The sequence below is a fragment of the Prosopis cineraria genome, unplaced genomic scaffold, assembly GCF_029017545.1.
Source record: "Prosopis cineraria cultivar Desert tree isolate PC_DT_omini unplaced genomic scaffold, ASM2901754v1 PC12, whole genome shotgun sequence".
NCBI classification, from domain to species: domain Eukaryota; kingdom Viridiplantae; phylum Streptophyta; class Magnoliopsida; order Fabales; family Fabaceae; genus Prosopis; species Prosopis cineraria.
In genome coordinates this window covers 41,273,382-41,285,047 of record NW_026555343.1, presented here as the reverse complement: position 1 = coordinate 41,285,047, position 11,666 = coordinate 41,273,382, and the positions used below count along the sequence as shown (strand labels likewise).

Below are 11,666 nucleotides of genomic sequence, written 5' to 3'. Positions count from 1 at the left end.
AATTATAGACAATTACATGTGATTTTAACAAACAGTGTGTATGGTTATGACAACGACTCTAGAGTTCATGATAATTATAAATAATTCCACGTAATTTGAACATGCAGGGGGCATGTAAATCAATATGCAAAAATTTACACATAATATCTAATGAATTACATGTAAAAAACACAGAGAGAGCACACCATTATCAATACTCCTGAATTACATATAAGCGACTACGAATTACATGTAATTCCACAAAGGAAGAGATTTACGAACATGTCTAAGTGGAAATTGCATGTAATATCTAGTAGATTACTTGTAAATCAAACATACAAAGAGCACGCTATTGTCAACGCCCCTAAATTATATGAAAATGACTATGGATTACATATAATTCCATAGATGAAGATATTCATGAACATGTCTGAGCAAAAATTACATGTAATATTTAGCAGATTACATGTAAATCAAACATCCATAAAGCAAGCCATTGTTAGTGTTCTTGAATTACACGTAAACAACTACGAATTACATGTAATTTAATATATAAAAATATTTGCCAACTTGATTGAGGAAAAATTATATGTAATACCTAATGGATTACATGTAATTTATGTTGGTATAACACATGCCTCGCACCTTGCACCTAAACTAAAATCCTTGCATTCAAGCTAAAACTTTTGTACTCTGCACCTTAAACCAGACCCCTTATACCTAAGCTAAAACCTTTACACCTTTCACCCTAAGTCAAACGCCTTACACTCAAACTAGAACTTTTGCATCTTACACCTAAGCCAAAACCCTTACGCTTTAAGTTAGGCCCCTTGTACCTAAGCTAGAACCCTTGCACTGTTGTTCTCTATAAGTGCACAAATCATAGCAAGTAATAAAGAGTAAGAGAAGTATTGTTCCCACAAAGATTTATTTTAAAATAGTGATTAAACAAAAGATTAGGTAAAATTCAATCAAGTTAAACCAAACATAATTATGTGAAATGATTTTGCAACTAATTAACACTATAAAATAAAGAAAAGATAATGACCCACAAACTTCAAGCATAAATAGGACCTAGGATTACTTATCCCCTTGTATCTCATAACACTAAAATTCTCCTTTCATAAATGCTTTTAATGAAAATAAGTACTAACTTAAAGTTCTAAAAATACTTGAACAAGCTCTCCCAAGTTATGAACAAGTGTTTAGTTAAATTAATTACTCAATATCTTATTACAATTAATAAACCTCAATTTTAGAAACTAACTTTAGTATGGCTATACAAGGCTAGCAAGTATATCTTTATCTTACTAGCAAAACTATGCATTTAACATGTAAATATCAAGTTCTTGCATTATTTTTCTCAAGTTTTACACTTAACCTAGCCCTCTTAAATATCAATCAGGTGAACCCAACATCTAAATGGTGGCCAAATACTTAGAAACATTAAGAAAAGAATAAAAAAGCACGCGCGCACACACATATATCAATAATCACAAAAAGAGAAGAGGAACTTAATGTTAATCAATATAAGGGTTCCAAATAATTTTAGAACAAAGAGTTTGGTTACTCATAATCATTCATAAGCTACAAATATACAAAATACTTGGACGCTTTTTAGATTACAAGAGAGTAAAGGAAAGAGGAATAAAAAAACTAAAGAAAATGAGCTTCAAATGTCTTCAAAGCTTCAATCTCTTAATCCCAACTCTTCTAATGTCCAAATCCTAGCACACCCAAGCTCTAAATGTATCTTAAAGTCAAAAGAATGTATTTTGGGTTGAGTCTCAGCATATAAGTATCATACGCAATCAATTTCAGATTAATAAAATGAAGCATTTTTTTAACAACAGCGAAAGTCATGACTTTCTAATGACTTTGGCAGTTTCGCAATTAATTAAACTTATCCTTTTTACACCTGATTTCTTCATCTAAAAGCCTTCCAAAAACATCAACGAAGGTCCAAAAATGCATCTAATCAAACTTTAAACCAAAATAATACAACTTAGCCTAAAAATATTGAATTAAAGCAACATATGCAAAATGAAAATAAAATGTATATTTTCTTAATTTGGGCAATCAAAATATATATATAATTGAGCCAAAATAGATTAGAATGTAAAGAAAATGTGATAAAATGATATGAAATTCTAGAGTTTAACGCGCACCTTACATCCTAAGCCAGATCCCTTGCAAGTTGCAACCTAAGCCAATCCCCTTGCACCCTAAACCAAAATCTTTGCACCCTCTAACTGTTAAGTTTACATGTAATATTTGATAATTACATGTAATTAAGGGATACTAACTTTTTCAAGCAACCCTTCATTGGCAGGTCGAAGCTTTGGCAGTCCTACTGTCATTTATTGGAGGAGGAGCCAAAGCTCTAATGGCAAGATTTCATTCCTTTTTAAAAATTTTTTATTAATACAGAGGGTAATTTCAGTCATTTGCTCAAACTGTTTAACGAGTAAAATATCCAACTTGGTCCTTCAATTTGCTTTGGTACTTGGGCATAATTTGTCTCTCAAGGAGGCCTTTTTCACAAATTCTCCCTTTTTTAAAGTCATTTTTATTTATTTTAGAAAGTCAACAATTTAGAAAATGTTCATATTATTAGACTAAAAAAAATACAAGCAAGATTTTTTGTTGGCAAACAAAATTGATGTAGGATTGAGATAAGAATAATATTGATCACATTACTCTCATGGGAATCAGCATGTTAAAAACCCTTTCTTTTTGTGTGAATATATATATATATATATATATCTATATAATACATTGGATTTTGGAAATAAATAATGGAAAAGGGGGCGAGATAAGAGATAAATCCTAAGGTGCAAGACTTCATATACTTTTCAACATGTTTTAAGTAAATCTAATGCGTAAAAAGATTACAAGAATATATTTATTTATTTATTTTCTTATCCGTATTAATTAAATGTAGTGTGCTTTTACTTGTTTCTATTCATGGGGCATTTGGCACTTGTGAACACTACACGTTTAAGTAGAGTCAGGAATTCGGGCGGGCCCGAATTGGCCCAAATTCAAACCAGCCCATGTTCTTGAAAAGCCCGAATAGCTAAGCCCAACCCGAATTTCTTCGGGCTTGGGCGGCCTAAATATCCAAAATTAATTTTTAAAATTATTTTTAATTTTTTTACTTTAAAATTAATTATTTTATTTTATAAAAAATATAAAATATATTTTTTTAATACTTAAACGATATCTAGGACTCAAATATATGGTATTTTAGTATAAAATGATCTAAAATTTAAAAAATTAATTAATATTTATTATATTTTATATATTTTTTAAAAATATAATTTTTTTATTCGGGTATTTGGTTTGGACTTGGCCCGAACATAAAAAAAATTTTTTTAAACCCGACCCTAAAATTTTTCGAGCCAATTCAGGCTAACCCGTCGGGCTTAGCCTGAATTACCGGCTCTACGTTTAAGGTATGTGTAAATTACATGTTAATTATTATGAGTGCCTCTAAATTACAGATGCTTCGCAAATATAATTCGACATAACCCAAAGGAATAAGGTTTTGCTTGGTCAGAGTCTCAGAGACTCAGATTCCGTTTGTTACCGCAGGGCCAAATACAGAACCAATCTTGGTTGAGTCAATGTTAAAACAAGCCAGAGATGTATTATGATCTACATGTTTCCAGAAATAATGCATTTAAATGTTCTCAAATTTAATGACTTGAGAGTTTTTTTTTTAATAAAAGATCAAATATATTAACAAATATATTTCTAATGACTTTAGGCATGAAAGCGGAAATTGAATGGCCAAAATTCTTTGATTAGTAGGTTGATTCATGAATGTCATAATACGATTCATTAAATTCCAATTCCAAGAGTCTTCATGACCATCTACAACAAGATAATGTTCACAGCATTTCCCTCCAAAGTCCTAACTAGTTACACGCACAGCATGATTGAGACACTTCCAAAAGAGAGAGGAACTTAACCTTAGAACTTGACTGTCTTTATCTTTTACCTATCACACGCCTCAATCCTCCGTAGCTCAACCAGTTTCCCAGGTCCTACTGAACCACAAAGCCAACTTATGGAAGTTGAATGCCTATATTACAAAATTCCATGGCCTTATGGGAGGCATTACGACACAGTAAGCGGAACTCCTGTAACACCCTCATTTTCATAAAATAAAAAAAATAAAAAAATTATATATTAATAATAAAAACTTGCTAGTTAGACACAAGAATCCCAATAAAACAACTAAAACTTTTAAGCCTACAACCATTTTTCATAAATAAAAAAAAAGAAACTTTAATAAAAAGAACAGGGCTCAACTCAAAACCAAATAAAATAACCGTTTAAAGCTATTTTGGGGGACCCAAAATATCATAATTTACTATATATTTCAAAAACTAATAAAATAATAACTTAAATACATATTCCTAGGTCATGGCAATAAACAAAATATAAATTCAACATGTTGATATTTACAAGACAACTGAGTCATCGCTCAATAATTTAACACCTTCTCTTGTGACCTATCAACATCCTCACCTAAAGATTGTAAGAGGTAACAAATGAATTCTAATGTCTTAATAACAAATGAGAATTTTAAATATACCCATAAATCAATTCCAAGTATCATTTCGCAACATGTATTTACATAAATAATATTTTTAGCAAAACCAATTCACAAATGAGTTCACAAAAAGGAAATATTGTTTTTATAAGTCAAAGATATATCAAAGTAATTATACAATAGGTGATGTCATCCCTAACCCTCTTTTATGCCTCCCATCCACTTTATCTCTTAAAGGCATACCTAGCTAAAAGTGTATTATTTGCAAGATTAAATTTTCCTCCTTAAAAAAGAGACGCCTAATGTCTCACAATCCCAAATCAAGAAAAAGGAATCCTGACAAAAAATGCCAACTATGAGATCCTTAATAGTAGCTTACCATGTGATTAAAATAAAAAATAAATTGTTAACACAAAAAATAAATCCTTAACACATTCACCCCAATCATATCCTCCCTATAAATACATCACATTCAAAACAATTATAAATATGCAACCATGCTTGAATGTTATTTAGTTTTCAAAGCAATCGAGCATGTTTAACAAAATTATATTTTTATAAGAAATTATTTTCACAATCAAATCTTCACTCAACACAAATTAACATGCTTAAAAAGAATAAGGTAATTTTGGCCCAAAAAAAAGGTCATTATATAATATAAGATATAACATAAGCATGCTAGACGATTCAAAATGCAAATTTCTAGTCTAAAATGAATCAAACAAGCCCTTAGCGGGCACAACATTTCCATAACAATTTATATATAATAGTATGAAATAAAATGCACGTACAAGAACGTGCTAAACATTGTCAACTCAAATGCTATAATACAAAAATTAACAATAATAAATATAATTTATTACTAAGTTTCAATAATTTATTTTATCTACAAAATCAACTTTAACAGTTCTCAATGTTCCTATTTAATCTCTAAACTGTTTTATCCTTTAACTAAATTAATTTTTTATAAACTTTTGTCCATTTTTTATGTTCATAAGTTTAATGGAAACCTAATATTCATATCTTTCTCAAAAGACACAAACTCTATCTCTTAAATTTATCCCTAATACATATATAAAATTTTAGTTTTCATATTCAGTTTTTTTCTAAATAAATTTAAACTTCAGAGAAATTTTCTAACCTAAAATCATTACTCATTTATCATAAGTCTCTCAAATCATTAAAGCCTATTATAAAGTCCTCAAAATCGATTATTTGGACAAAACTAACACATACAAACTCTTAATGTAACTTCATTAGCTCTTTTAACAACCTAATAATCAGTTAGAAATACCTAACCAATTTAAAATCTATATATTTCTAGATTCCCTTCCCTTATCATAATAAAAAAACACTTCAAGAAGAAAATAAGATGAAAAGCTAGATCATTTGTCCAATTTTTAAAAGGCTGGAAACATCCAAAAGAAAGATTTTTGAAATCTCAATGTTACCCAGGTGAAGCTCTCCTTGTCACGCTCTCCTCACTCTCATCACCCTCACTATCTTTCTTTCTCATTGTACGGATGCTGCCACAAAAAGAATCGGAGGTTTAGAAATTAGGAGGGTACAAGAAATTTTTTGTGAGTTTGGGACTCAACCTAGAGTTGAAAAAACAGGTTAGCTCAACCCTAAAAAGTTGACCCTTAATAGACTCGGATTTAAAAAGGTCAGCCTATTTAAGTTAGAATTTTCTTTGAGAGGCATATATCTAAAGCATAACGGGCTTAAGATTAGCCCTGTGGGCTTCAAACCCTTTTACTTTTTGGTTTTATTTTTTAAAATTAAAAATAATTTATTTATTTACTACAAGATAAAATCTTACTCCAATGTCAAATCACATAAACATTTTAATTCTTAATATCAACAACATATTAATTATGCAAAAATTCCCTTATTTCAAATAATGAAACATTAAAATTTGTAAATTCTTAATTCAAGTCATACAATACAAAATTATATAAATATAAAAATACTCTATTATTAAAAAATATAATTTAGAAATATAAACACACATATGTAATATGAATTAAATTATTGTCCATAATCTAAATTATATCAAACAATTACTTTTTTGTCCAAAAAAATCATTGTCTGGAATTAAACAAACCAAACTTTATTAAAAAAAAACCAAAGTATTATGTAAATTTTAATTCTAAAAAACTACAATAACAACTAAATATTTGAAACATTATGCATTAATAATATTATCATAATAAATAATATTTTAAAATATAAACAAATAAATGGACATAAATGGGCTGGCCCTCAACTCATCAGGACTGGCCCTTAGAAGCTGGCATTCTATTTTGAAACTTGAAAGCTTAAGCTTAACCTTAACAATTATTGTGTTTAAACGAGCTAACCCTACGAATTCGGCCTGTTTTTACAGCTCTAGCCCGACTACTGAATATCCAATGAAGTGGGCCATGAGTACGGCTTCTCCACACTTTTTTCTTCTTTTGGAACTTGAATTTATTTATTTTTTATAACTTCTTTTACTTACATTGTTATTATTATTATGAACTTTTAATTTCTCACAATGCCTTACATCTTGATCCTGTGGAAATTTTAAATACTCTTTTTTATTTTGTCTACAATTAACCAAACTCCTTTTTACTTAAATCTTAATTTGAGTATTTTACTTAAATGTACTTCAAATATTATTTAAACAGATAGAAGTTGTTAACTAGAAAAATAAGTTAAACTCCTTTTTATTTAGTCCTAATTAATTTGATTAAATTTTCATTCCACATAAGAAAATGGCTTCAAATTAAATTCTTAAAAATTTATTCCATTTTTGAGTAAATTTTCGTTACTCAAGTAATTACATGCTTTATCATGAAATAATTTTATTATAATTTAAATACTAGAAATAAAATGATCATCTTACAACTCCCGTGGCTCCAACAGATAAAGAGGAAAAAAGAAATCTGAGCAGAGGACTTGAAAGGGAAAACAAATGAATTCCAGTAGAAATGCCAAAATAATGCTGCAGCAATCAATATAATTTCTAAGTTTAACCAAGCCTCTGGTATTTTATGACATCATTTGTACCCAAATCATAGATCTTGCAAATTCTCTTGATGGCGGATTGACTAAGACCATCATCATCATTATCATGACGGGCTAGATTCTCAAGTTCCTCAGACGGCTTCAATACCTGCTCAGGACATGATAAAGAAACAATAGTCAGATGCAGGAAGGACAAAACAAGCACGGTCTTTGCGACTCGATGAGCAAAGAGAAATTCTTAGGTGCCCAAAAGTGCATATACATGCAGTGGCTAGGATTAAATCTGAGCACTTGATCAGATTGTGGAGACCAAATCTTGCCATTACATGTAAATACACTAGAGCAGACCAAGAGTTTCTCATAAGCAGAAAGGACATTTGCCTGCATGGACCCAAGAGCACCCAGTTGTTAAGACCAGACTAGAAAAACAGCTAGGGTAACCAAGCCAGTTTATTGTGAAATCGCATTCTTGTGCAGAGAGAGTACTTAAGTCAGTTCTTACTGGAAGACGGAGGAGACTGCATTGACATCCGTAACATACACAATATCATAAACAGAAAAAGCAGATATGCCAAAACCTTGAAATAACATGGGTTCCCGCTTTATATTAGTCAGGGGGGCATTTGATTCATTTAAGACCTAACTAAGAAAGGCCACGCATACGGTATAATAAACAGATTTGATTTCAATCCAACCCTAGAGTCACTTTCACCGTCCAATGTCTACCAAAATCAGAGTAACATATAAAATATTTACCCAATATGGCTCAAGTGAATAGCTTTCATTTCTAGAGTCATTTTGATCATTTTCCTCCTTATCGGTAGCAGATGTGATTGAAGAATCCGAGACTAGTTGAAACAGCTTCTCACTTCCCTATCAAATAATATGAAATAGAATAGAAACTGAAGTACAATTCAAGAGAAAGACACAGAATCAAAGTTCCGAACAGAATATGAATAAAATAGAGGACTATGAAAGATATCATCCTACTGGAAAGTCATCATCCACAATGGATAACAGAAAAATAGAAAGCCAAGGGAACCATACTCTTGATCAAATCAAATCATGGGCTTAAATAATCCTGTGATTCAGTGCTAGTTCTGTAGTTGCAAAGACTTTCAAAGATTAAAAAATCAATTTTAGTGCGTACAGGGAATGAAATTTTAATTATAAAATTTCATTGTTGTCACATGGTTTCATTGAAAGGAGTTTCCTATCTTTTTCAATGAAAGGAGTTTAAACTTTAAAGCAGCGGCCATCACCCTACGACAGTTTGAGAGTTGACAGCAAAAGTGCAACACCACATGAGTAGTAGATGTCCTTGATTGTGACAATCATGTTGACATAACATGACTGGTAGCAAAGGGAAAAAGAAAGCTCACAACTACTATACAAACTTTGCATTTGTATGATTGGCCCAAAAAACACCGTGTGTACCTGAAGGGCTCTCCAATGAGAATAAGCTCGAAATAAATTCCAGAAGAACGGAACATTAGGCAAAGGTAGAACCTGCAAAATATATAATTCAGAAAATGGTAACACATTGGAGCTGAAGAATAAATAAACATTAAATTAGCGCAAATGCACAATGTTGAACCACCTTGCAAAGAAGTAATATTATTGATAGTAAAAATTACAAAACACATACGTACGGCAAAGGAAGAGGTCAGTGGGAGCATTGAAATTGAACCATATAAGTATTTCTTGTGGATGATTTTCCCTCTGTAAATATTAAAAAAAAAACTCATTAATGTGACAATTTCACTAACATTTAAAGTCGAATCAAAATGCCAGAATAACACATTTCAAATTAGCCTATAAAACTTCAATCCATTTGCTGAAGCTATATAAGAATCAGAAAGCGATGTTTCGTCTAGAAAAATGAATCAGACAGAAATGTCTCAAGACCAAACACGGTATTGAATTTAGAGAACTCTTAAGATCATTATAAAGTAAGCAATTTTTGATATATTCCTCTTCCATTCTGCCAGCTTATCATCATACCCTGAAAGCAAGGGCAGAATGATTGAGAAAACGGAACCATCACTTGACAGTTTGGCAAAGAACGCAAATGAAATGGATAACCCTGGGGGCGGGGTTGCTTTATTCCATGTGATTAAGGTCCCATGTTAGCTGCACTTTAACATAATAGTACCTGATAACAATAGTCATCATGGACTACAAGAATTGCAAAAGGCAGGTAATCTGCTTAAACAACGATGGAATTACATTCTAATTTTATTTAACAGGCAGGTAAAAAGCATTCCCTCATAAGAACAAAATAAAAGATGCTAATAGCCATCCACACAGATAAATAAGCTGTTCAGTTAAAAGCATTACACTGCTTACATTCACATATATCGGGCCACCTAAGTACAGGTGTCCTTGTATTCAAAATATAGTGCAAAAGTAGTTTAGGAATACTGGAATAGGAGGCATCAACTCCATTTAGAAATTGTAAGAACCACAAATAAAGTGGCCAGGGGCCTATAACTCGAAACTTTCAAAAAGCAATGATCAAGTAATAAGATCCATGCAAGATGAGATTAACATAGAAAGTGATAAGTTCAACATCGTGATTGGGACAAGAAAAATACCTCATGGCCACATGCCTTAGTCTTCGGCGAACAAGTCGAGCATCCAAACTGCAAAATTTTTGAAACTATTATAACACCCAAAAGAAGCAAACCCATGTCTAAGTTTTCTTCTTCTTCATCAAAAAATAGGTAGAAACTAAACGAAGGAAATCATATCCCAAGTAACATCCTAGTAATAACTAAACAGATCACCAAGGCACCAACCTAGATGGGTAAATCACTTCAACCCGAGTAACTTCCTTTGTTATAGATCTTAAAAATATCTCAGCCGGCTTAACCCGTGACAAAAGCCGCAAGCCCAGCCTGCAAGAAGCCAAGAATTCCAATCGTTACCCAAGAATTTTAATAATATCTGTAACCTTATAGTGACATATAAACTGCAACACTTACCCATGAATCTTATTTTTAAAACTTCCTTCCGGTGCATTTTCCAATCCAATCCAAGCTTTACTCATCTTTTGCCGACAATCAAATTAAACGATCAGTGAACACAGGCACGGTATAGAGATAAGAAAATTGTGAAACGAAAAGGAAATTGACAACAAAAATGAACTGAATACAATGAAAGCCACCTTGTTGGCCACGAAGTCTACCAAAAGCTCGGCATTGGCGTTAAAGGATTTACCACTGATAGAAATGTTTTTCCGGAGCTCCTTGAATGTAGTAGCCTGAGAGGAAGCCTCGGAGGCCAAAACAGACGGGTCAGCGGATCGGCTGAAGCACCAGATCCTCCCTCGTATTGGGAACACGACCAATCTGGCTCTCATGATACTGCCCAAATGCGAAGGTCTATTGGCTGTAAAACCCTAGAAAGAGACGAAGCAGAATGCAGAGCGGTTTCCCAGACGACGAATAATATTATCAGTTAAGAACTAAAGATCCATTCTCTTTGATTCGGTAACAATTGTAATACTCTGCATATTCCAAAAGTCTAATCACGAAAACAAAGTAGAGAATCTCCTGCACCAGCATAAAAAGAGGCCTATGATTTTTAGAGCAAGCAATGGAAATGTAACGACTTTGTGAGATGGGGTCGAGTTTTCGCGGCTGAAAGTAACGGAGCAGAAGAAGAGAGAAAGGAAAGAAAGACGAAGAAGGCGTAAAAAGCGACGCACTTTGGCCCACATACAAACACGGACACAACCAGATGCGAAGAATAGAGGGTGAAAAAGGAAGATAGAACAGAAGGAGGCGCATGCGATTGCGGGTCGCGAGCAAACCGAGTCAGCTTCGCGCTGCGAAATATTATCGAGGTTCTGGTCATCGTCGCTGGAAGCGCATTACGGAATACGGAACATGATTCAATTTCTTTTCCGGGAAAATAATCCATTTCTTTTCAGGGGAAAACATATTTCACTCGTTTCATTTATCCAATAAAAATTTCACATGAGTAATTTGATAGTCAATAACGGCAAATCATCCATCATGCTATAACAAAAATTTTTTTTTATCAGAACACTACAGTTTCAAAAATATTTATTAAGATATTATAAATAAAAAGTCAGTTTGATAAA

At 32.1% G+C, this 11,666-nt stretch overlaps 1 protein-coding gene across 2 annotated transcripts; it reads right to left on the bottom strand.

Moving 5' to 3' along the window:
• Window positions 1-7,486: 7,486 nt before the first annotated feature.
• On the bottom strand, window positions 7,487-11,447 carry LOC129287811 (uncharacterized protein C23H3.12c). 2 transcript variants are annotated; one of them, XM_054924056.1, is made up of 8 exons: window positions 10,725-11,447; window positions 10,543-10,607; window positions 10,357-10,455; window positions 10,153-10,200; window positions 9,208-9,277; window positions 8,993-9,064; window positions 8,312-8,428; window positions 7,487-7,703 (listed from the first exon to the last, which is right to left on the bottom strand). In XM_054924056.1, the coding sequence occupies exons 1-8, from the start codon at window positions 10,917-10,919 to the stop codon at window positions 7,560-7,562; spliced, it is 810 nt and encodes a 269-aa protein (XP_054780031.1). In that variant the 5' UTR covers window positions 10,920-11,447; the 3' UTR covers window positions 7,487-7,559. The 2 variants fall into 2 exon arrangements, with proteins under 2 accessions (XP_054780031.1, XP_054780032.1); XM_054924057.1 differs by having other exon boundaries at window positions 10,778-10,911.
• Between the last annotated feature and the right edge of the window lie 219 nt (window positions 11,448-11,666).

Bases quoted from the DNA above. Each gene is read 5' to 3' on its own strand.
- LOC129287811 (XM_054924056.1), bottom strand. From the start codon at position 10,919: ATGAGAGCCAGATTGGTCGTGTTCCCAATACGAGGGAGGATCTGGTGC. The intron at 10,608-10,724 runs GTGGCTTTCATT...TGTCGGCAAAAG, and splicing joins TAGACTTCGTGGCCAACAAG to ATGAGTAAAGCTTGGATTGG. The intron at 9,065-9,207 runs GTACGTATGTGT...TATATTTTGCAG, and splicing joins CACTGACCTCTTCCTTTGCC to GTTCTACCTTTGCCTAATGT.